This window comes from Melanostigma gelatinosum (assembly GCF_949748355.1).
Source record: "Melanostigma gelatinosum genome assembly, chromosome: 7".
NCBI lineage: Eukaryota > Metazoa > Chordata > Actinopteri > Perciformes > Zoarcidae > Melanostigma > Melanostigma gelatinosum.
In genome coordinates this window covers 23,131,785-23,158,650 of record NC_136640.1, presented here as the reverse complement: position 1 = coordinate 23,158,650, position 26,866 = coordinate 23,131,785, and the positions used below count along the sequence as shown (strand labels likewise).

The 26,866-nt window shown below is 46.0% G+C and overlaps 1 protein-coding gene across 2 annotated transcripts in view; it reads left to right on the top strand.

Annotated features, from left to right (window-relative positions):
* The first annotated feature begins 346 nt into the window (after positions 1-346).
* Positions 347-26,866, top strand: part of LOC306780074 (alpha-actinin-4-like) — a 60,705-nt gene continuing 34,185 nt past the window's right edge. For both annotated transcript variants that reach the window (XM_079272275.1, XM_079272274.1), the window contains exon 1: positions 347-741. In XM_079272275.1, coding sequence (XP_079128401.1) covers positions 619-741 — 123 coding nt within the window. In that variant the 5' untranslated portion in view covers positions 347-618. The remainder of the gene's footprint in view (positions 742-26,866) is intronic.

Here is a 26,866-nt window from a genome sequence, read left to right as displayed (position 1 = left end):
CATATTCATGAATATAATATGAATTTCAAAAGTCCCCCAAATATGTACAATAAACTAAAATATAGAATGGAAGAGAAATACAATAGTTTTTTATTTTTGAAAAGTCCTATCCAAGCAAATATAATACATTTGTGTAAGAGAAAAAGAAAAAAGCCCCCCTGAACAATTCAACAAAAAACCTCAGAGGTGTTTGTGTTGGTGTGGGGGGAGATGAAAGCTAAAACGCGCACAAGAATTACTTTGAAAGGCGACACCGGAAGCGTCGCTCCCTGGCGCGTGCAGCTTGTCGGTGCCGCTTTCAAGCCTGTAGGAGCGGCCGGTTCCTCCCAGCAGCCTCACAGTTCCGAGGGAAAGCTTTTTCTTCTCACAGCAGCAGCGGAGATTTTCTGGCTGCACACGCCGGATATTCATCATATAAAAAAAAGACACTCACTCACGACCGAAAGCGGCGAGAGCTAGACGGACACCTCCCTGTGTCGTGTATCCCTCCACGGTCCTCCTTGGTTAGGCCGTAGTTGCGGTTTTTTTTTTCCCTCTTCATTTTTATGTTTTACGTCTAAATTTTTTCATACGTGTTGTCAGTCTCTCTGTGTCGCACTCAGGTTTGGTTGTGCTGACATGGTAGATTACCACGCTAATAATCAATCCTCGACCGGACGCGCGCAAATGTACATGGAACCAGAAAACGACTGGGACCGGGACCTGCTGCTGGACCCGGCATGGGAGAAACAGCAGAGGAAGGTAAGGGAACCTAAAATCGGGCCCAGCTGGGCCGAGTCGAGCCGGGCTGAAAGCGGCGGCGGGCGGAAAGAAAATGGCAGGGGAGGGATGGGACGGGGAGTGGAGGTCAGAGACCGAGCACGGGCCTCTAAACCCCGCAGCTCAGCTCACAATGCCCCACTTTATTTTTTTGTATCAACCATTTTCTTTCTCCCCCCAGCCAGGCTCTCCTCTTCGCTCGTCTCCTCCGTGTACAGCTGCATTATTTCCCCCAGGTCAAATGCTAATATATTGTGTTTTAATCCCCCTTCCCTGTGAATGAAAAGTAATAATTCGGTTTGCTGAGCAAAGTCTGAACATTAGCTTTCACTCCTTTTTAAAAGGGAGAGATTTTTCCCCCCTCTCCGCGAGCGGAAACACGGCGCCACATTGTTGCAAAAAAAAAAAATCGAAATTGTTGTTGTGCTGACATTTGGGGCTTAAAATAGCGAGAGATACTGTGCTTTTTGGACATGGTTAGTGCGTTATCGAGGCTTCCTGTCCCGCTTGGCTTGACTGGCCGCTCGGAGGCCGATAACACCGAGGCTGCTGGAAGAAGAGCCGACCGATACGACGCCGTTCAGGGGCCGATATGCAGATCATTTAACCCTGAAGCTGCTGCGGTTTGTTGCGTCCCACTTTAGTCGTTCGTGTTAACTGAGAGGAGTTAGTGATTTAACCCATTGTCCTGCTGGGGACATTCCTAGCATGGTTGGTTAGCTTTTTTTTTTTATCGGTTTATGGCTATTTTTTTTTAGAGCAGAAATGAATCCCAAACATTTGAAATTACTCTGACACATTGTCCGTCGTGGATTAGTAAACCAGGATGTTCTGTGAACAGCAAAGGTGTTTTAAACTAAGAGCTATGTTGAGCACACCTGTTGTACAAATATGCACACACTGCAATGATTGAGGGAACACACCCATATGTAAAAACGTTTGCAACATATATCTCCTTAAAAGTCTAACCAGGGACATGATCTGCTTCGGCTACAAGTCCTTAACACATTGCATCTGTTGCACTTTATTTAAATGTAACATGGCCTGTGTGTTGTCCCTGTTAAATATATAAATACAAAATAAAATGTTCTCTCCACAGCTCTGGGACATGCAGGTTTCTGTAGCCACACTGGTTTCACTGCACAGAACTAAACGCTCACTTGCTGCAGATTTTTTTTATTTATTTTTAGCTCCAGTAACGATTCTGCACAAATTGAGACAAAAAAAATGATCATAAAACCCCACTCGGTACCACGTGGAACATCGTTCCCCTGTTCTTTGGCCTAACACTACGCCAATCCTTCACAGTTGTACTCCTCTTCACCACACAGCGTTGTGCTATTTCTACTTGTCTATAACCAGCAGCTCCTACTCCTACTCCACTCTCCCACCCCCACCTTCATCAGCTCTCCGTCCAACTTCTCCTCATCCTCTAACTCTTCCTCGACATGGTTATTTTTTTTAACAGATTCCGCTAATGTTCCTCCTCTGATACTCACTAGACAAAGGTGACCTTGTTTTTTTTTTACGCAGTGTCTCCTCATGCCTCAAAAAATAGACCCATTCAAGCTCGTGCAACATGAAAATGGGCGTGGCGACGCGGGACACATCACCCTCTCCCATGAGGGAGTGGAGAAGTGCTGAAGAGCCCCTGCCTAACGGAGTGGAATGATTTGAGTGGGGTGTGTTTTTCATGCTAACCGCCCCCGTCTTACTCACTCGCCGGCCGGATGACTGGCATACTTTTACTAGTGGTGCAGCAGCATGCCGAACATTGACTCGTGCATTTCTATCTGGCCACTCAGCGTTTTAGGCCGTCGACGTCAGACATTCCTGCTGCTGTCGATTGGCATCAGAACCTCTCGGGCGGTGCCGGGCCTTTCGCCTTTCCCCTCGTGGCGGTTGGACAGCCCGCGAGGACTCTCTGCGTGTTTGTTCTAGACAGCGCACGGGTCAAAGTTTCCTCAGCAAGAACAGAAAAAAACCCTAACCTGCCGATCATTAACCGAGCGAGGCTGTTTGTGCAAACCTGGGCCGAGGTCCACCCCTGAACCTGCAATCATGGGTGTTTGGTTGCACAGGCCCGGCTGGGGACACGTCGTCCCTCCCCTCCTCCTCCCCCTTGTCGAGCCTGAGCTGCTGGGGAACCAAGGGCAAATTCCTGCGGTGCATTCGCGCTCACTGTGCTAGTTATTGCGCAAAAGTGAGCACATGCCCTCCCACAGGAAATATGAAGAGAGGAGTGGATGTAATGAGTGTGGGAATGGATTTGTCCTTGTAGGTGTGTGTGTGTGTGTGAGGGGGCTTAGTCCGTGAGGTCAAAACCAGGAGCAGGTTTGTCGGAAGCAGTGTTTTTTTCCTCATGCTGACTTAGTTTACGTTGTCCCTGTTGAGTAATCTAACACGTGGGGGGGGGGGGGGGGTGGCATTCTTTATTCAGTGACCGTCAAGTTGAGCGGGACGGACGGGGTGATAGGTGTAATGTAAAACAATTAAATGCTTCATACTCGCACCTTTATGTTTTCAGTAAAAAGTTAGAAAAGATGCTTCAGAGACGTTTGATTTTAATTTGCTGTGTTGAATAAACTTGTTTTGAGCGTCTCTCGTGATGTCTGAGTCGCACAGTGTTTTGTTTATTTTGCCATTCGAGCATGTCCCAACAGCCCAGAGTACCTGGACTGAGCCCAGCTGCCTCCGGTTTGTAGCAAGGCAAAGCTCCTCGCCCCCGATACACAAAACAAGTCTTTCTCGCCGCTCTTTGCACAGCAGGCTGCGACATGTCAAAGGTATGCAGCGACGCCACCCGAGGTTTCACTGCCGCTCTGCGCATGTAAATGCTGCTCCTCGGCGACAGTTAGGCTGTGGCGACCGTGCAGCGAGGTGGGCGGGTGAGCCAACCGGGGAAGCAGTTAAGTACATAAGCCAGAAGGCTTGATTGTTCTCATTCGTCAAGGCCATGCCTCATTCGTCAAGTTTGAAATCACATTTACCTGAATTTGTCCCGCCAGTAGTGTTTGGTTGATTCACAAAACAAAGCAAAAGGTCGAACTTCAGATGATTTGGACAACTAGATAAATGGAGCCATGCAAATCAGAGCAGATGTGCTGCCAAAGCAAACTGATTCCTGGATTCAGGTCGGAGCTCTTGTGTTTTTATTCCCTTCCCTCAGCTCGTGTCAGGAGTGCGTAGCCACGACCGTGGAGCATTTCCTCATGAATCAGCTCGTGGCTGAATCAGTTGCGGTCAAATACTGTGATGTTTATCTGTCCTTCATTTTCCTACGCTGACTGCTCGAGTGCACAGACGTGATTTGCATCAGGGGAGGGGGGGGGGGGGGTGCGAACCTTCTGTTCTTGTACGTGACCTGTCAGATGGTCCGTTACAGTTTACACATTAAAAAAAACCTCCATCTTTTTCTTGTCCCACGTTTAGTTGTCCCAGTGCGGATGTGTCCTCCGATGTCACAAAGCAAGCAGCACGAGTTGTGCATAGACGGCCTCCTCACCAGTGCCCAGACTTGCAACAAAACACACACGGATTTATTATTTTCCCGTCACTGCCAAGGTGGCCAGCCGGACACACAATGTTAGTTTGTTCCCCTGCCGCCCACTTTTCACATGCTTTCTGCATGACTGGCAGGCGGAGCCAGGTTCAGATGGCCCGGTTGACTCTGGACATTTCGTCGATCGCTGCACGATAAGCTGTCAGTTTTTTTGTTTTTTCCTCTTCCAAAACATAAAAAAAAGAAGAATAAATGGTCGACTAACTAGCCGACTCACGAAACAACAATAGACAATGCTCTGTTTGTAGAGAGTTAAAGGAGAATACGCTCCAATTGGTTTGTTTTTACGTGCGAGCGTGTGATTGGCTGATTCGGTGTAGCCAGGACCGACCTGACCGGGGAGTGGCCGATTCAAGAGGGAGTCAAAGCTGTGGAGCTCATCGGGTTGTGCAGTTTAATCCAGATTATATTCCAGATGTGTCTGCATCGTGTGTGTTCTAGATATGAGGTCTCGCTGATGATGATTGTTGTTCAAATGTCTTTTCGGAGAATAAAACTGACGCGGGAAATCTGGTGCAAAGAAAGTCAACATTTTTGCATTTTTAATTGGAATCATAGTTTTGTGGAAACAATTAGTCAAAGGCCGAAACATTTTAGACAACCGATGAATCGTCTGCTTCAGTTGTGGAAGAGAGTTGGGGTTTTGCAGGATTGCAGATGTGGTCTGTGTGATTGGAGGCGAGAGGAAGAATCCTCCGTGGGCGAGGATTTCCAGCTGCGGCGCTGATCCGTCGCTCCAAATATTTATTTGCAGAAATGTTTTCAGACTCCACCAGACCAGAAGAGTCCAGCACACCGAGCCCCTTAAAACACAACCCGATCAGTGGGGGGACTGTAGCCGACATTGGTCGGCTGTATGCCGGAGTCTTCTCATTGAAAAATCTCTTTCCGGGTGGGTTTCACTTCAACTCTTTGTGTTTGCGCGAGGAAGGCGTTGCATTCCGGGGTCAGTGAGGAGGATCTGAATGTTGCAGAATCCACGAATACAGTTTATGGCTGACACAACCTCCTTAGCTGCCCCCCCCCCCCCCCCCCCCCCCCGTAGTTATGAGGATTAGTAAATGCCATTTCCCCCTGATGAATTGCAAATCGGCAACAATGGAGTAAGAATTTCCGTTTGGTCGGCTGCCAGCGCGCATGGCGTGGTTTATTTTGAAGCTCAGACTCCCTCTCTTCTTCTTCTGTATCCTCAACCGAGAGATTTAAAGGAAGATCAAACTTCTTCGTTTTTGATTCATTTGTGTAAAAACAGTTATTGCAGTGTTTCTGCTGACCTCAGTGCTTTACATCATCATTTCACACTGAAGACAAAAGCTGAAACCTGGAGTGCTTTTGTGAAAAGATGTCATGTGTCATCAATTCATCATTTCATTCTTCTGTCGAGCTAAAGTGCAGAACATTTGCAGGTTCCCACGTGTGAATTCTTGCTTTGGCACATCTTTGTGTTTTGGACGGGTGGACAGAACACGTTATTTGAAGGTGTCTCGTTAGGCTTTTGTGTTTTTCACTTTTCCCTCGTTTCTAGATAAAGTATTATAGCTAACGTTAACAGAGGTTGCACTGAGTTACATTATGATGCACCAGAGAATATATAATCTAACATAAAATTCATGATTCATTGCGTTATTTGCTCTCAATGAAGCAACGTGCTGCTCGGTTTAACGGCGGTTTCTTTGAGTTAAAAATGAGTATTCGGCAAAGCTAAATTCTAGCGTTATCGTGATGTGTTCAAATGTCGTCTTATGAAATGTAGTTTTTGGTTAGAAACCTGAATGAATCCAGTCGTTTTGAAGGAGATGTTTTCCTAACACTAGCTGTGAGTTTATTGTTTTGTCTGCCATCAATAATTGTGTCATTTCACTGGTATTATGGACCACGGCATTTCTGGTACTGTGACAGCCCTCCCTAGAGCGGACGGTGACCTGTGTGTTCTGAAGCAGTGTTTTGGGGTGGTGGGTGCAGTCTGAATGGGAGGTTTACCAGTCGAGTCACATAGCTGTGGGTTGTCTGCCGGTAAACAAACACAGGACATCATGTCTTCAATTACTGCCAGTTTCAAACGAAGGTCTGTTGAACGCGGGGAAATAAAACACGTCTGAAGCAATAGAATATTGAAAAGGTTGCAGTTCAGCTTTTTGCTTTTAGCAACTTCCTCGTAAACAAACGCCTCGATAGAATTTGAATTGAGGAATTACAGTAACCTCAACTCACACCCCCGCTTTATGTAGGTGTGTAATTGGGCTCCACTTACACCGCTTAAAAATAATAAACATCATGCTGCGTTCACTGCTGCAGTTTTCTAAAACGGGAGACTATTTTTCTGAGAACGACTGCAATGAAGGGTCCTTCTTCTGCAAATTTAGATTCTAGTAAAATGTCATTATAGTCAAACTAACTTGTGACAATAAGGGCTGAAAGACATGATAAAATGTTGACGGCAGTCGTTTCGTGAAGCTGTTTTAATCTCTTTAAACTTTAAAGGGGGAACTTCACTGATTTTACACACAGAGGGAGGGAGTACCACCTCTGCCTGAAGACTGTTGTTCTGTGGAGATTGGTGAAGTCTAACATAAAGATGATATTCGTTGCATTATGGGAAATGTAGGATCTGGTGATTTTGGAGCTTGTCCCACACCAGGGACTAAAAGTCAGGATATCATTTCCTTTTTATCTCGTACCAGGTTTAGCAAATAGCTTTTATTTCAGTGTGGAACAAACCTTGTCATGTCGGTGTGTGTGTGTGTGTGTGTGTGTGCACTGTATGTGTTGTTCGCATAGTCTTAGGTCATCCTTAATCTGGTCGTTGCTGTGCAGCAACATCTGTGTGTTTGGGACACACTGCCACTCGCCCAGAGATTACATCCCAGCTCAGATGACCAGCTTATGTCCAGACCCGACACAAACCTGACATGAACAGAAACGGTGGGGAATGATGCGCATGACACCTCCGACATGGCCGCTGCTTTATTTGGCTGTTTGGTAGCGAATTAAGAGTAACAAATGTTAGACACACTTTTCAAGATTGGTGCCCTAAAGAAAACAATGTCCTCGTGAACGGATTAAAAGGAGGTGAATAGCTGTCTGGAACGCATCAAAACATAAGGCAAAAGAAAAGGAGATTTAAAAACAATTAAAGAAACGGTGTAAGAAATAAAATTCAGTAGTAAAATGCAGAAATGCAGGAAATTGATTAATATATGAATTGAATGTGGTTCAATTAAAGGCAGCAGCAAACAGAAAGGTCTTCAATCTTGATTTAAATGAGCTGAGGGTCTCAGCAGACCTGCAGCTTTCTGGGACTTTGTTCCAGATATGTGGAGCAGAAAAACTGAACGCTGCTTCCCCATGTTTAGTTCTGACTCTGGGAACAGAAAGTAGACCGGTCCCAGATGACCTGAAGGGTCGGGATGGTTCATAAGGTAGCAGCAGATCGGAGATGTATTTTGGTCCCAAACCATTCAGTGCTTTGTAAACCAACAGCAGGATTTTAAAGTCAATTCTTTGTTGGACAGGAAGCCAGTGCAAAGACCTCAGAACTGGGGTGATGTGGTCCACCCTCCTGGTCTTAGTGAGGACTCGAGCTGCAGCGTTCTGAATCAGCTGCAGCTTTCTGACGGACTTTTTACAGAGACCTGTAAACACACCGTTGCAGTAGTCCAGTCTGCTGAAGATAAATGCGTGGACGAGTTTTTCCAAATCCTGTTGAGACATAAGTCCTCTAATCCTTGATATATTCTTCAGGTGATAGTAGGCTGATTTTGTAATTGTCTTGATATGGCTGTTCAGGTTGAGATCTGAATCCATAACTACACCTAGATTTCTGGCTTGGTTTGTGGGTTTTAACATCAGTGACTGAAGCTGAGCGGTGATTTTCAATTGTTCTTCCTTGGTACCAAAAACAATTACTTCTGTTTTATCTTTGTTTAATTGAAGAAAATTCTGGCACATCCAGTTGTTGATTTGTTCAATGCAGTTACCCAGCCCTTGTATGGGATTATAGTCCCCTGGTGACATAGTTATGTAGATTTGTGTGTCGTCTGCATAATTATGATAACACACTTTGTTGTTTTCCATAATCTGAGCTAGTGGAAGCATGTAGATGTTGAACAGAAGAGGCCCCAGTATTGAACCTTGGGGAACACCACATGTCATTTTAGTCAGCTCTGATGTGTAATCAGCTACAGACACAAAGTATTCTCGGCCCTTCAAGTAGGATTCAAACCAGTTTAGTGCTGTGCCAGAGAGTCCCACCCAGATTTTTAGTCTTTCTAGGACATCTAGTAACACTAAGACTGAACTTCTGCCATTGTCTATGTTTAAGTGGATGTCGTTGAAAACCTTAACAAGAGCAGTTTCAGTACTGTGGTGCTGTCGAAAGCCTGACTGGAAAACATCAAAGCAGTTATTTACGGTCAAGAAGTTGGTCAGCTGTTGCAAAACTGCTTTTTCAATTATTTTACTTAAAAATGGGAGGTTTGATATTGGCCTATAATTTTTCATCGTTGCGGAGTCTAAACTAACCTTCTTTAGGAGTGGTTTAATAACTGCAGTTTTTAGGGCTTGTGGGAAGACACCTGAGAGAAGGGATGTGTTTACAATTTGTAAAAGATCAGTGGTCATCCAGTTTGAAATATTTTTGAAAAAGTGTGTTGGTAGAATATCCAAGCAGCAGGAGGATGACTTCAGATGTTGTATAATGTCTTCTAGGCTTCTACGGTCGATTGAATGAAATTGTGTCATGATATTTGAATGGATGTTATTCAGAGATCGGGACAACACATATCCTGTGGTTGGTGTGGAGGCACTGACTGCTTGTCTAATTTTCTGAATTTTGTCAGTAAAAAAGGTGGCAAATTGATTGCATGCCCAGGTGGATTGGAGTTCAGCAGCTACCGACACTGGAGGGTTTGTTAGCCTGTCGACAGTAGCAAATAAGGCGCGTGTATTGTTCTTGTTTTTGGTTATGATGTCAGAGAAGAATGACTGCCTTGCATTTCTAAGTTCCAAATTATAATTGCGAAGTCTCTCTTTATAGATGTCACAGTGAACCTGGAGATTCGTTTTTCGCCACCTGCGCTCAGCTTTCCGACACTCTCGTTTCTCCATTTTGACCAACGTAGCATTTCTCCAAGGAGATCTTTGCTTACCCGAGACAACCTTCACTTTAGTGGGTGCAATGGCATCAATAATATTTTTAAGATCAAAATGATGCCGAGCTTTAGGTTAAGATTTATTTTCCTTTGCTGTTTCAGTTCAGGAATCCATGAAGCAGACTCTTCAGATAATAGCGTTGTTGCTGTAGAATAAAGCTTGATGGGTATCTGCATAGTCGGCCACACCTAGACAGGTTGTTCTCCCTCTGTGTGTGTGTGTGTGTGTGTGTGTGTGTGTGTGTGTGTGTGTGCGCGCGCAACAAACAGGCCGTGCTAGTCTGGTAACAAAGAGATAGCTGAGGTCCTCATGCTACATCTGGGATACGCTTACACGCACATACGCTTACACACACATGCGCACACAGACAGGGGGCAGACATCTGGAGGAGATGTTGGGCTGCATCTGGGTTTAGCACCGTAGCTGCTGCAGCTCCAGATAAACCATTAGACAGGCATTAAAAAAAGACTCCTGATTATCTTCGGTTCTTCACCAGACACAAAAAGCTATTCCTGAATTTTGTTTTGGTTCCTCGTCGCAACCAGGTGGAAACCTCTGGTTCTGAAGAGTGAAGCCAATAGTGAAGTGTCTTAAACTTGCATTCTCTCTCCTGTCCACCAGGGTGCGGCTCCTCTGGTTGTATAGAAGTCTGTGAGAAAATTACTCTACTTCTCTCGATTTATTACCTCAGTAAACATTGTAAACATGAGTTCATGGTCTCAATCTCTAGTTTCAAGTCTTCTTCAATACAGCATGATGTTCATTTAGTAACTTATGGTCCATTTAGAGTGAAATAGACCATAAAGCAGAGTATGCTTTAGGGCGGGGCTACACGGTGATTGACAGGTCGCTGACCAAGCTTCAAAACGTCTCTTGTAGCAGACTGTTGCGTTGCACCTACGCTTTCTGAACGTAATAAAATAACGGCAGACACTTCGTTATCGCCCACATTGTCAACAGCAGCGCATAGCGGCTTCACTGCTTCCGTTCTGACCTTTCACAATAAAAGCCCTCGACAAATTGGCCACACCGCATCAAGAGGCAGACAAGATCAGCTAGGCGTCACATGCACGTCTTCGTCCAATCAGCTCACACAACGGTCTGTCTGCGTTTAAACAGAGCAGTGAAATGTCTTTAATCGCCATGAACAGGTTGTTCAGGAAGCTGTAGCTGCTTCACAATAAAAGCCTTGTAATGTTTGGCTGTTGGAGAGCTTCAGCAAAGCATTAGTGTTTTTTTCATTAGCAAAGTCGGCGCATGTTTTCTTGATGGACTCATTTCTGTGTAATTCCACATCACATGTTGATTCTGTTCTTTACGGACGTTTGACTTTGCACCGTTGTCGGTGCACTGAGCTGGACTCAGATCTGCTTCTGGGATCTGCAGGCATCGTTTGTCGTGGAGCGGCTTTTAAAAACAGAAGACACGAGTGGAGACGGGCCAAACGGACCATGATTCAAACAGAGTGCGTGTTTGTTTCCTCCGCGGCCGTCTCTGATTTCCTCCCGCTGTATTATTTAACAGCTTTCTCACTGGGGAAAGAGGTGTAGAGGAGAGGCCTACTGGGACACACGCATGCATACGGCAGACATGCTGCATAGTGAGTATACAGTTATTTCAACACGCACACTACAACTGCTTTCCATGAAATATGTGTGTGTAATATGTATGTATTTCCAAAGACAGTGAGTCTATGGCAGAATCGGAAACATAAAGTCCTTCCCAAAAGTTACACGATGCCAAAGTGACATCTGGTATTTTACACAGCACATTTGAAAGCCTGATAAACATTTTGTGGATCTTTTAAAAGATTGATTTGTAAATGAGAGAAGACAAATCCAGACTTTTAAACTGGTGTGAAGTAAAACAAATAATTGGGAGAATTTGTACACCTGAAGCAGAAACATTTCGGTGGAGCTTCCATGTGTGCTGGTTTCAGGGCACATAACGGCAGCATTAAATATTTACTGACTGTGCCTGGCCTTCAGCGAGGACGCTCCACTCGCCAGAGAATCCCACGCAGCGCTCTCCCTCTCCCGACTCCACATTCATTCCTTCCCTTCGCACATTCTCCACCAGCTCTCTCTCGTCTTCGCCAGAGTCGTTAAGGCAACCGGTTCAGACAGAAGAGAACAGGTGTGTGTGTTGCTATTTTCAGGACTTGGCCTGTTTGGTGTTGCAATTGTTGCCCTGTGTGATTCAGCTTTGGGGCTTCTAATCTATATTGCGCAGTATATTTCTGGTCGGGCATCTCCAGGACCACCCTGGGGTCTGTTCACTTCAATCAGTTTATCGTTGTCTTTCATAGTTCAGAGGAAGTCCTTCAGAGACCACACGCCCAGAGCTCCTTCTCCGCTTAGAGTTTTACAACACAGAAGAACTCTGTTGGTCTTTGAGCTCATACATGAACATTTCACTTTAAAGACCCATAGAATCGTTGAATATTTCGAAGCATTAATTCCTAATATTGACATTCAAATTATTATTATTAACTCACAAACATTGTTTGCAATAATCCACCTTCTCCCGACCCTCTCCTAAACACACACGCAGCGAGCAACGCAGCACACACTCATTGAGATGTATAACATCATATTACATTTGTTGGCGTTGAGCCTGTATCTGTATGGGGCGGTCTAGCAGTAATCTAACGGCACCATGAATTACACTTATGAATCACAAGAACATCAAATATAATGACATACTATTGCAGCTTCATTGGAATATTCTGAACATGATGATTCGGCCAAGCCCTTTTTGGCATAGTGTTGATCTGCAGAGAACAAGCGAGAAATCAAGACGCAGACGGACGGACCTTTACAAACCATTATTTTGGGATATACAGTCTCCTAATGTAAGACTGCATTCAGACTCCAATAGCTGCCAGCAGAGAGCTCGAGACAGATGGATGATAAGCACTTACCGCAGGTTCACTGCCGGTTTATGCTGCTGCTGGCCTCAGGGTTTCACACAAATATGGAAAGCAGAAGGATTCCTTTCCTCTTTTCTGTCATTTTCCTGGTGACTGCATCGGAGAACTGCAAATCTGAGGAGTTGATAATATTGATTTTTGGTGGTGAAGTGGTTGTGTGTGTGTGTGTGCGCGTGCGCAGACTGAACCGGTGGAAGAATGTGTCACGTGGACAAATAATTTGTTCAGAAATCCAGAATGCAGAAATAATCCTTTTATTTTTGATAAATGGCTCAGTGTTAAAGAAAAACCCCGAACCTCAGAAGCAGAGGATGAGTGTGAGTGAGGAGGAGGCGTTGGAGGGTGACTGCAGCACTGTGTGTTTTTTATCCCCCTGGGAGTCGTAGTAGTGGGAGAAAGAGGAAGGAAGGCTCTGTGGTTTCTGCGGTTTTCTGTCTCTGATATAAAGGCACCACACACGCACGCAGTCGGAGAGACAGACAGATAGCTGTGTGTGTGTGTGTGTGTGTGTGTGTGTGTGTGTGTCACCCCGCCTCAACGGACCAGATGGCTGGCCCGAGAAAGCAGGCACCCACTGTATATCGAGTAAACGCACAGAACAAGGAGTTATCTGTCACTTTTAAAACTGTAGTGAAAAATGCACTTCACACAGTTGTCTTTATGTTTCAGAAGGAAAATACCCCCCCCCCCCAGTGGAAATACCAGAAATGAAACAAAACAATTGCAAAAATAGGGTAGTAATCCTCAGCTGAGGTGGAGAAGTTGCAACAATCTGCACTAAACGCCATGTTGACCAACTGTTTCATGGCACTTGTACGTGAACGCTGAAGATCCTTGACAACTGACGTTTTAAATTCTGCCTCCAGAAGACTTTAGGAGTAGAAGGCTGTGTAGCAGGAAGTGGTCCAGGTCTCCGCACTCAATGTGGGTCAGGGAAGTCCTCTCCGCCATCGGCCACGAGCCCACTATCCTGTCTGATCCGATCAAAGCCAGCCTGCAGGGGGATTACTCAACTACCCCCCCCCCCCCCCCCCCCCCCCTTCGGTTAACAAAGACTACTCTGTTGGCCCTCGTCTGACTCTCAGAGCTGTGGGGAGTGCATGCGCCGCAAACACAGACCCTGGTACGGTTTTGTCTCGGCTCTCTGGCAGCGTGAGCGTTGCAGCGTTTCCTGCTAAACGCGCTCTCTTAACACCTTCACGGGGTCGACGGGTTATTTCTCGCTTTCTCGCACACGTCGATGACTGCAGCGGTGCTGCTCTCCAGCTGCGCTTTGTTGTAATAAGTTGTTTGATTTGTCGGAGTATATACAGGTGTGTGAAGTCTACTTTAGAGGAGGATGGAGGTGACGGGGGCAGCAACACTCTGACGGATGAGAGGCCAGAGAATGAAAGTGTAGTCGGACTGGTTGGTACCAGGGACACCAGGTGCATTTTAAACCGTTCTAAAAATAAGATGCTGTAGCCCTGGGTTGCTTAGCAACAGCCCTGAAGCAGTCGGGGTGCTCATACGGCTGCTGCGTTATCCTTCACCACCAAACTGTGCATGAGGATTTTTTCTCAGTGAAACTTAGTGATTATCTATAACAGCAGCTGTAACATCTCATTTGAAGACATTTGCAGATCTGTGCAACACTCAGAAGTCTGTCAGTTCTTGGAAGAGAAGTGTCTGTAAAGTGGAGGAAGCCAGCCGAGCGTTGAGCTCTGAGACGACCGAGGTGTGAATGTGCAAAAGGAAGTTCAGCGTTTCAAAGTCTGCCCCGACAGATCCGATACCAGTGTGATGTAAAAAAAGGTTAAATATGTCACAACGACCTCTCTAATATCTATTTTATGTTGCTGAGAAACAACTGGAGTCATTCAAGTTTCTCGCCAAGAACTACATTTTACGAGATGACATTTGAATGCATCGTCGCAACGCAAAAACGTGTAGCTCTGCCTCATGCTATTTGTTACCGAACATAATTCAAACATATCATCGTGAAACTCAGTGCGACCTCCGTTCACGTTAGCCGTTGGCGCCAATGGTGCTAGTTAGTTCACATTGGCCCAATACTCATTGTTGCTGAATGGAGCTTGAATGCACCGTAATGCTGCTCTGTTAGCTCCATCGTTTAGCCAAACAGGACTGTGCTTCAAAGCTCTCACTTTTATGCAAACAATGCAATAAATTAATATTTAGAAGTACTTTGCTGGCGTTCACGCTTCAGGACTGTCACAGTTGAATGCTTTGTTCTGGTTTGATCATGAGATTCATGCTATGTTTCGTTTACACTTGGTTTAGGTTGAACTCCGGTTCATTCTGCTCGTCCAGATGGACAGGAAGTGGTTGGCGTAGTTTTAAAGGGATAGTAATGATCTGCAGCTGTGATTTTATGCACCACAATTGTTCCACAATCGACGACAACAATAAAACAGTCTGCCTGGTAATCCCTGACCGCCACTTTTAACTTCTGATGTGGCTGATTAATGTCCATTTGCATGCCGATTTGCTTTGGCATGCGCTTGACTGTGTGTGTGTGTGTGTCAGACAGGCTTTGGGCCAGTGAGTGTGGAACGTGTGCGTGTTTAGTACGGGTCATCAACAAGCGGAAACTCCAGAAAACAAACTCCTTGTATCGCGATCTGGACCCTTTCAGCTCCCTTACGAGCCCCCCCCCCCCCCTTCCTTATGACAAGCAGCACCAGGAAGTCCTTGAAAAGTCTGGAGACCGTTTGCATGCATCTAGATTGAAGTCCTTGTCTCGCATCAGCTTGTAGATATCTGGTTTTACCTGCCGATGACTGGTTAGCATGCATGCCTTGAGTTTGAAGAATATTTTTGACTCCCTGAGAAGTGCAGAAACTCCCACACGGGGTATTAAAATCCAGCACATGGGAGCCAAGGCCGCCTGAAGACACGCACACGCTTGTTGACACTTGTTCACTTCCTGTCTCTCTGCGTCCCTCCTTCTGCTCGTCGGTCTCTCTCTTCCTGTTCCTGCTGCTTCATGGGAAGCAGAACGGAGGCACAAAAGGTGCATTTGTGTGTGCGTGTTTCACATTCCTGCACTTTACAGCACACACACACACAGTGGACATGGATGCACTTGGGTTACTTGAAAGGATCTTGAAAGGTGTTGCCCTGAAAGTGTTTTTTCATTTAATTCTAAACTCTGCATGTCCATTCTTGGTGTGTTTATTGGGGGGTGAGTGTGTATCAGCGGCGGGGGGCTCACCTTGCTACCCTCTTACACCATTGTCGCTGTGACAGCCAGTCAAATGCGTTGCCTTATGAGGTAAAAGTGTGCAAGGCGGGTGGAGAGGAGGAGGGGCAGGAAGAGCCTGTTACCGTGACAATGCTGTCTGCTGCCGGGCAACTAGGCCGGCCTGAAACTCCCGTTTGGCCACATTTTCTCTCTCACGCTCACACACGCGCTCATGCACAGAGCCCTCCGTTCTCTCCCCTTCGTATCTGGAGCGCCACATGATTCACTCATTTAATATTTGCTCCATGAGATAAGAGACATTTCTGTCCCTTTGTCTGTCTGTCTCTCTCTGAGGTGTGTGTGTGCACTGGGTTTTGTATGAGATCAGCAACACAAATTCCATTTTTTCGAGGGAATGCCAAGTATGTAGATTTATAGCTGTTGGAATGTCGCGCTTCTCATACCGCACACACGCAGATTACGCTGCTGTAAAACAAGCAGGCCTGCTTTGTTTGTTCACACTCAAACCGTGCAGTTTCTTCTCCTTTTCCTTTCTTTCCTCCCCCTCAGAGGTCATGCTGCACTGACCTTGGTTTTATCACTTGATAATCAGCCGTGTGTGTGTGGTAGAGGGAAGCGATGCTGCCAGCTAATCATGTGTCTCTACAGTGTTTAAATTAAAATAACCCAGCAGCACTGAGTCTTGTAGCGCTCACTCATTCCATCTACAGCGGTGTTTCCTGTCTGACACGTTGACCCGCTACAGACAGAGGGGAGATCAGGTACAGCGCTGGTGAAATGTTGTTTCTACTTGTATCAGTAGTTTTAATGCCCCACCCCTCTAGATGAAGACAATAAGAAGTTCAGTTCTCACACATTGTGCACCAACAAAAATGACTTCTCTTTTCGGACCAATAACTTCCTCTAGCTGGTTATCAGTCACGGTTACAAACTGACTCTGTGGTGTGATGGAACAGTAGAAAACAGAAGTTAAGCATCCTCTGCGACCGTTGCCTAAGCCTGCCTTTACTTCGTCACCAGATGCACTGTTTAGTTTCATTTCTTTTGAATGTACAACAGTGTTGGCGAGGTAATAATGACATGCATCAAAATAACAATAAATAGGTGCACTGTGCAGCAGTAAAACACTGATAACATGCGGCGATCAGAGAAGAGACTCAGTCAGAAGTGTATGAAGGTGAGATCTAAAGAACCAATCAGACTTTGTTGCTGGTCAGAAAACTGGTCCCGCTCCTTGAATACTCGTCACTGCTGATGTTTCATTGGTCGTAACCACACAAACCATCAGCAAGGCCTCCGGTCTCAGACGCCATCTTCTCTTCTCCTGCTGTGTCCCGTGCTGCACATTGTGATCTATGCAAGCCGCATCGCATGACATCTTTTGTATTTACACCATCATCTCTATTTTGAGATGAGGCCGGTTCTTTTGTAACATTTGAAGGTGTAAGAGTATGATTTTTGAGGGAAGACGCCCAATGCTAATATTTCTGATAAAGTATGCCCACCATCATCTAACACGATAACATAATAGCTAACGCATGTTAAAAATACAATTATCTAACTAACTGACTTTGATACGCTCACAATAGCGTCTGACTGTGCTTTACTCTACAATATGAAGACAACGAGATGTGACTGGTGAAAGTAGTCCAGTGTGTTTGTGTCGAGCTGGTCTTGTGTGTTAATGGTGCTGATGAGCAGTGAACGCCGTAGCGGCAGCCATCACATCATCAGCAGCGCCGTCATAATAGTGGACTTGGCATGTGTTGGGGTCTGGCGCTATCTCCTGGCTGGCTGAGCTCCTCACATGCTTCCCTCATTCACCAAAAGCCTGACCTCAGATCAGACAGTCATCTGCACAGATGACCACACCTCCACCTTCGGCCACAGCTGAGGCCAACTCTCCATTGGCCAAGAAAATGCCTCCCGCTGTGCGTGAGACCAGGTTTATAAGCTCGAACACGGCGATATTCCTCCTCTTCAGCATGGACCTCAGTCCTGGCTACACAGAAGATCCATCGGCCCCCCCCCCCCCCCCCTCCAGCGTGACGCTGGCCACGAGGAGCCGCGGCCTACCACCCTCACTCAAACCCTGACAGGTCACATGCCATTTCGCTGGACGAAACAGACAGTGTGCCACGCTGAGTAAGGCCCCTTACCCAGCGATAACTAATCCGCTTCCGTGATCCGTTCTCTGCTTTTTTTCATTTTGTGCACACTCCGGCAGGAAGACGTCTAATCCTCTCCTGACCGATGATTCCCGGTAAGACGTACGGACCACGTCGTCTCAGCCGAAGTTAACTGTCCTCCCTGCAGCGAGAACAGATCGGACCTGCGTTTGCTCACACGAGCCACGCCACAACGGACCGAACACAGCGCCAGCTGCAAAGCCGCGCCGATCAGCAAGCTTCACCTGCGCCCCTTCCTGACGAGGAAAAAGGACAACTCTCCCACGAACACTCTTCCCTTGATTTCATTTTGTTTTCTTGCTCTATTTCCTTGAATCGATTCTGTGAGTGAAGTGTGGAAACGCGACTATCGTGCACAAGTTTCGTCAGTTCGCGAAGCGACAACGGCAGCTGGTGCAAGATACGATCTGCGACCCTCACGCTCACCACGACGCGACGCCGCACACAGAAACTCTGATTCCTCTCTCTGTCCTTTTATCTCTCTTGGTTTTCCGTAACTTGCATACACATAGTCTGCCCCTGGGTAACCCCGTTGCCTCTTGTCCCAACTCACGCGATGCATCGACACACGTGATTACATACAGCTGACCCCCCCCCCCCCCCCCCCCCCCCTCCGCCATTTTGTCTAAGTCACTCGACTACGCCATCTGGTGGTGGTTTAGCTGTAGTTCTTTAAGGCCCCTCCTCTTTTACACACGTGACTACACAGACTCCCCCTCCGCCATCTTTGTAGTTTTCGACTGTAGTTTCAAGACCCCCCTTTCTTTTCACACACAGACCCACACACATACTTGCATACATACACCCTCACCCATTTCATTCATTTGACTTTGGGTATTAGGCATATAAAATTGTATGATAACATTTGTTGGTTGCAATATTAATTGATTTGATCATTTACTATTTTGATTTAATGAACTCAGTTGTACTTTAAGGAGCAGTCGTCTGTGATTACTTGTGCGTAATGAAACTGTATGTAGTAGCCGTGTGTACGAACTTAAACCTTCACTGTCACTTCGAATGTGTAGTCGCACCCGACTATTGACATTACGAGTGGCCACCAATTATGAGACTTAGTTTTATCGTTTGGTTATTGGTCCCTGCTCGCAGGGTGGTGCCCCGTTGTTATTAATAATAATTAATAATTGTTACATACATTCATAATTCTGTTAAGAATTCAGTTTCTTAAATGCTGATAACCCAAACACGCTCCATTACATTCCCAACAGCATGCTATGGTTCAGCCGGTTGTTACTCAACAAATGTGTGCACACGGACACACCCGACGTTAATGGTGACTCACTTCACACTGGCACAGAAAATCACGTCCACATGTTTTCCAGAAATATCAGCTCTGTAAAGAAACCTTGTGTTCACTCCAAATGAATTCCTTCTTGACCGACTTGTTGATGCTTCATATCATGTTTGCCGGTTTTACCAGCTGTTTAATTCCACCGTAAAGCCACTACGAGGAACTTTTGTTTTGTGTTGATCTTGGCGGTCCCTGTGGACAGAAGCGGTAGTGTCTCCAAGCACCAGTGTCTCTTTCAAAAACCCCTCGTTTTGACTGCAGTACGGGTCTGCCGGTCTGCCCCGCTCAGCCCTGGTTCTGGTTCCCCCGTGCCTTCTTTCCAGCGGGACGAAGCAATGCGACCTGGTTCGCCAGCGCTGTGGTGTCTTCATTGGCTCCCGGCGGGTACCGGTGGAGAAGCGAGGTCCGCGGCAGACTGTTTGCTGCCGTTAGGTTCCAAGGGAGTCTGAGCTAAAGGAGTTGCTGGTGGACCTGCATGATCTCCCACCAAATTCCGATTCAGTTGCATCGATGACTGATCATCAAGAATCCCGATATAGAAATAACAGCCGGGGGTCTTGTTCTTGGTCTTGTTCACTTATGGTGGACATTTAGAGGCATCCTTATGATAATTGACTGTTCCTTTAAACTTTAACCATTTTAAAGAAATCTTTCCATTTCATGTGTTGCCATTGCTATCGTATATTCTTCTTTTTTATGGCATCAGTCTGGTTTGTTGCCATTTTCTGCACTTACAGAAACATGTTTGTCTCACGCTGGGAAAACCCATAAATGTTGAAAAAGCCCCAACAGCAAGAGCCGGCACCAAGAGCCAGTTTGGCATCGAGACAACGGAACGCTTTGTAACCAGAAGCGGGTTCGGTGGAGTGATTCCGTCTCCTGCTGCCTGAACTGATCAACAACAGAACGGGAGAACTGGCGCTCTGGAAAGATTCAGCCAGCGGTTTTAATAAAAGGCCGACAAACAGCTGACGCTTCGCCCTGCCAGCTGCTATCGGGCCTGCCAAAGCTCCTGATTGGGACTGTGTAAAAACACACACACAGAAGTGGGTGTGTTTGGTAATAATAATAATAATAATAATGACCTTGGCTCATTCAGCGATTGCAGAGCTCTGGTTTTGTAATGGGAGGTTGGGCTGAGGAAACAAGGGGAACACCGCTCTGGCTACCGGTGGTTCTGGCTGCCCAGACCATTAGAACGTAGAACGCAATGAGCCACTTCTACGTCACAGCAAGGCAAAAAGTCAACTCCATCAAAGTCAAAAGAGGCGTCGGCTCTCTGTTTATGGCGTTAACATTTCCAGATTTGCGGCCAAGTTGAGACTCGACTAGTGCGGTCAAAGCTTTTGTCCCGTAAAGAAGGTGATGTGAAGTTAGATTCACTCAACTTGGACATGAAGCACGTCGTTCGTTTCCTTATCTGTTTTTCTGTCCACCTTGTCTGGTTGTCCTGTACACAAGCTCCAGTTTCCAGGTGTACTCATGACCATGAGCTGGCTCTTCACGCGTTGGTCCATGCTGAATGGGATCCTGAACTGGATGACTGTGTATGTCACCACACAGATGTTTTGAGCAGACGTCATGGAGAACAATGAGGGTCTGTCTTGGTCTAGCTCGGCTAAAAACACAGAATCTGTTAGCATGTTGCTCACCAGCCAGTTTTTATCCGGCACCGTCGACGTTGTCTTCACTTCACTTCTTCAGCTTTCTTTAGCAGTTTAGCTAACACAAATGTGAACTGAGCACACGGCGGTGCGACACATGCAGAGTGAATGTGGGGAAAACACTGGAATGGATACTTTCTGTTTATTTTTTTTGCCTGTCTAACTATAAGAAACGCACCTTGTTGACTGTTTGTGTACATTTTGAAAAGTATATTCAGTCTTACTTTACTGTCGAGGACTTTGAGGAAGTGTCAAATATAGTTAAGTAAATGCAGTTGAAGTGGTGACATATCAAGCGAGTCATGCGTAATAGTGTGCGTGTCATTCCCTCAAGAGTAGTGGAACTTTTCCAAACTCACACGGCGGTTGTGAAAACGACAGGCCGGTTGAGTCATTGAGTGGGCGGGTTTTAAGGCCCTGGATTGTAAAACGCCGTTGGTCATTGCACCGCCTGTTCTCGTAATCTTTACCACGCGGTCGGTTACCTGAGGTGTGGCTTCTATAAGGAAGGACTGTGTTCAACAAGAGGAGTCATATCTCTCCTGGGATCAAGTGAACAATTCATCTTTTTGTCTGTGAAAGTGCAGTGTGCGTTGTTTTTATTTATTGCCATTGTTAATTCATTTCATACTGAAGCGGGTTGTTTTGAACATTTACTTATTTTCTTATTTTAATTAATTTGGGCAGGCCCCCTCAGCATTTGGATGCCTAAAAAAAAAGATTCCATTCAACTGCATTGTCGTTCGTTAGGATTTAGAAAATGATCCGAGAAACATCAGTTAGCCACAGGAGCAGGTGTTCATGGAGGGACAAAACGAGCAATTTGAACATTGTTTTGACATTTTAAGTACCGGTAGACAATAGATTCATGCAGTTTCTAAACGATAACCTCGTAATCAATAATTCGAATTATGGTGAATTTCAGTCCTAAAATCTTAAATGTTTTGCTGTGAATTTGTCTGATAAGCTAGTTGGGAGATCTGTTACTTGTGAGCCCATGCAACCTTTCTTTACAGCCTCCGTGATTCCATTGAACCAAACAAATGTGACGGTGGATCTTTCTGCTGTGGCTCTGGCCTGAGAAATACAAATTGCAAGTGTGAGATCCTGAGAGTGTAATTGGCCAGATACCGGTCACCTCTCACCTCCAGACTTTCTGCAGTTAGCAGCGCCTTCCGTCCCACTAACCTCACTCGGCTTTCTACATGAGTCACCTCAGTTACTTGAATCACCACAGCGCAGCAGCCTTTATGAACTTCCTGTGCACGTTCCTTTCTGAGCCCATTGTCTGTGGACATGGAGGCTGTATACCTCCAGACGGCTAAGTTTCCTCGGGGGTTAATGTTTCACGTCTTGTACAGTTGGGATTCATTTGCCGCATTCCTGGGGAATTAACATGGACATCCTCCCGCCCCCGCCGCTTCCTGTGCTGCGACTCTAAAGACAGGAAGTGGATTAGTTTGGCTGCTGATTGGCTGGGGAGAGGCGATGGTGTGATATGAGAGAAACAGACGCACACACTGAGGGGAAAACCTTTTGCGCAGTAATTCTGACCTCGGGTGAATGAAGTTGTTTTTTCCTCTCTCCTCGCTGTGTCTTTGAGCTGATCTTATTCATCTTTTTACATTCAGCTGCAGCAGAACTTTGTCCTACTGTATTTGACATGCAAAGACAGAAAGAAGGTTTAGGGGGAAACGGAAAAAAGGACAAGTGAATGGTTTGTTTGATTACTTCATATCGGTTTCCATATCACTTTTGATCATAGAAGTACCAATTGAGTGCCCGCCCACATGTTACAGCTTATTGGAGAGTTGAGGATCCTCACTAGGTCCGTCACACATGACCTCTGCATTTTTAACTTATCGACTTATTAAGCGATACTGTATTTCCCCAAAAAAACTTAGAATTCGGATACATACAGAACAGAGACGTCAAGCAGTTTCCTGCTTGGAGGAGATTTAACTGTTTCTGGCCTCCACAAGCTTGAACATAGTATGAAAGAGAGAGCGAGAGCTGAAGACGAGGGTGGGATAGAGGAAGGAGAGGAAGTGGCTGAGAGGAGGAGAGAGAAGATGTGCTGGACGGGGGGAGTCAGAGGGAGGAAGAACAGCTGGCATTCCTGACGTCTCCGTCATGTTGAGCAGGGGTTGACACTCGTTCATCAAGCGTTCCCTTCTTCTCTTTCATCCTGTCCTTCTCTCCTCACCCCTCTCACCTTTCTCTATGTTTCTTGTACCAGCTCTGCTATGCAGAGCTGGTACAAGAAAAAGAATTTCACGAGAAATGTTTGTAGTTAATTTTTAAAGTGGGTGGAGCCAGACAACACAAACATATTAGAGTTGTCTGACAACGGCAGATCAATTATGCAGATAAAATTGTCCATGACATTTGCATACTAGTGGCTCTGTTTTGCTTCTGTGTGCTCAAAACAACAGAACGTTAGTGTGTATGTACCGGTAGTTTGTCAAACCTTGTATCCCCCCCACCTTTTCTGTTGTTGCCGCTCTTCCCTTCATTTCCTCCCGGCATGAGTCCCAGTGTCCGAATAAATCTCTCTACCCCCTTAGCCCCCTCCTGCACACAACTGTCTCCGAAGCATCACACATTAGTTGTGCACATTTTGAAGTAGCACATTAGAAAAGCTGCATGGAAACTAAACAACGAAACCAAATTTGATTCCTCAATTGCTGCGGTCTGTTGACGCTCGCTCGGGATGGTTTTTGGCTTTTGTTGAAATAGTGTTGACGGCTAAATAGGTAACGGAATGGGCCTTTATTGATTTAAATGCTGACGTGGCAAATCTTTTCCTCACGACTGATCAGCTGTTTCCCCCGTCTTCCCAGATATTCCCGCGTGCGAATGCTTGTCTTTTTGCCGAGTTGTAACAACTTCCTGAAGACCCCTCTGTGTTTTTCTCTTACAGATGGTTTTGTTTCTGGTTCACAACCTACTCTTCTTCTTCTACTTTTATTTGCAGGATTACAGACTCATGTCTGCCAACATGGTGCCAACTTGTGACCAAACTAGCAGATTTCTAAACTGTTTAGAATTTAGCGAGTGTCCGGATAAGAGAGGGAGAGTGAGAGTTTGTGACGATGAGTATGACGTTGACGTCAGTGACGTAGTAGCCGTGAACGTAGCAACGCTACAACAAGTTCCTGTGTCTTGCATGTCATTCAGCTGATAATGGTGAAGCTGGTTAAAACGTAACATTTTCTCATTAAGCGTTGAGGCTCTGGGTGGTATTTGCGCTCAGACTCCTCCGGTTTATTGCGTAACAGCAGGTTACACCGACTACCTTTAAGGAGGAGTGACTCCTTAATGGCGGCCCCCTTTAGAGCCGGAGTGATCACACTTACTTTGGAGGATTAATATTTTTAATGTCTGGGCGATTTTCTTGTCTGAGTGAAGTACATGTGGTGGCTTAATGAACAGTAAGTATGTTCAGTCCAATTTCTAATGAAGACTTGACCATAAAAACCTCAGCACATGCGTAAATAAATCCATCTCTTCTAGAAGTCTTTGAGTGACACACCAACCTTTTTATACGTGCTACGTCGCGGATCATCGTGTCAGCCGAAATCCTCACCTGGAAAAGCAGAAGATTAAGAAACGTGTGTCTTTTGTGGTGGACGGTGTCGACATACGGCGATGAAACGCTGACGCAACCGGCCCCAAAGCCCCCAGCAGTTAGTATTGAAACACAGCCGGACGACGTGGCCTCGTAGTGTAGAAACACGCAGCCTCAGGTTGACTTTCTTTAGGACAAACCGCTTCGATATGAGAGCGGTATGTCGAAGTATTTCAATCTTTACTGAAGTAAAAGTACTTGTACCACACTGTAAACAAGTCCTGCATGGAACATGTTAGTTGTACTTAAGTATATAAATGTCCCTGTGACTATTTCATATTCTATCTTTAGATTATCATTACTCATGTAAAAGCAGTAGTTAGTTGGGCTGGAGCTTGTTCTACATTATGAACTATTGATTATTTTCATTATGGATTCATCTGCAAATTATTTGCAATGCAGAAAAATATTCCCCGTCTTTTAATTCAAGTAAATGAATTTGCGACAAACTTATTCATGAGTTAGTGTTAATCATTTGTTAGTCTCGCACAGCCAGTGTGTGTAAAGTGCGTCTTGTTTTTAAGAGCGAGGTCGCTGATCCTAAAATAGGACACAGTCTCTGTTGGTGGAGGTGCAACCCGACCCAATGACGGCAACAAAGACAGGAAGAGGCATAAACAAATGAACAAATGACCCCACTGCTCGACACGTCAGCCCTCCTCCTGCCCTTGTTTCCTCTCCTCACTCGCCACCTTTTTAAGTCTCCTCTCATAACATGCTAGCTATTCACTAAAAGCCAGCAGCCAGCTGCTGATTAGTTTGGACTTTGGCCGATAAACGGTCGTGTGTGTGTGTGTGTGTGTGTGTGTGTGTGTGTGTGTGTGTGTGTGTGTGTATCTATATCTATATCTATATCTATATATATCCCCTAATGAACGATGGCGTGACCGTTTATCGGCCAAAGTCCAAACTAATCAGCAGCTGGCTGCTGGCTTTTAGTGAATAGCTAGTGTGTTTGTATATGTATGTATATATATGTGTGTGTGTGTATATATATGTATGTGTGTATATATATATATATATATGTTAAAAAAACTATGTAAGACGTGTGCTTGGATAGACTAGTACCAACCAATAATATTGTGACGTCCCTCCATCGATCAATCTGCAACTTTTGGCCACCAAGGAGGTGTTCGTGTGGCGCCACAGTCTTCTTTAGCTCAGTATCAAAGCCCGCCTACTTTTTAGCCATCCAATGAAATGCGAAGGATTCGTGTCGGCCGGGCGCCGAGCTCTCCTCCTCCCCGCCGGAGGATCCGTCTGTGGGTGAAGTTCTTTAGAGAGGCCGGATCTGTCCGCTGACGTGCATTAAGACTCACGATACTCTTCTTTATGAAGGTCCTATAGAGGCGGCAGCAGTAAACTGAGGCTGTTCTCATCACCACTTAAAAGATCCCCGCATGAACTCTAATTATATTTGTCACATATGTCATCTCTCTTCCTCCCAGTTGGATCATTCATCATATGTTTCTCCTCCTCCTCCTCCTCTTGATCATCTCCTGGCTTCCTCCCTCCCCCTCTTCTGCATTTCCTCCCTCTCCATTTGTTTCTGTTATCTCCTGGAGAGCCGTGTGTCCGCTCTAAGCTTGTTGACTCACATAATGGCATATCTGAGGGGCATTCGGCTGGCCAAGAAGCACACAACAATTACATGTCTGTCAGCTCCCTCTGGGGTGTGTGTGTGTGCCCCTTATTATAGCAAGCACTACTTTACTGACTACCTGTCGGCACATGAAACAAGAGGGAGGCTCCCTGTGTGTGTGTGTGTGTGTGTGTCCTCTGCCGTCCAGACTTGAGGGCAATGAGACCAAAACAAACCTCTGCAGCAGAGCTGTGCGTCGTCTTCCTCGTCTTCTTCCCGGATCTATTCTTCCTCCTGTTCGCCGTCACATGGCATGAACATGTTGTCAAGACTTTTCTCACAACAAACTGTTCACTGGTTTAGCTGCAGGGCGGTTCCTCGTCGTCCTCAACCCCTCAGTTGTCACACACGCATGCACCGATTCACTGTGAAGCCCCCCCCCCCCCCCACGGTGTGGTGTTCCCTTACTGTGACTCCAGAGCGGTGCAGCAGCTCTACAGTAGTGGGCCTGCATGTCCGCTTCCAACTGCATGGAACCAGAGTGCAGTGGAATCTATTTCCTGGTTTGCGGTGTCTAGATTTCTGTTCCCGCTCTGCGTCGTTGTGGAAAGGAGGCGTCGTGATGCTTGTTTCTCAAGTAGAGTTCGAGGAATCTTGAAGATGGTGATTTGCGTTGTGGTTTGCTTGACTTAATGGAAGACAGTTGTGACTCCCAACATTTTTAAATGTGGAGTTGACCTTTTGGTAGTTGACAGATGCTGGGAATGCATGTGGGAGACTTCTCCTCCCTGTGTGTTGAGGCACAAAGACCAACCCGTCCTCCACAGCGTCTGAAGCCAAAGACTGACGACGGTGCCACGGTGTCGCACGCCACAG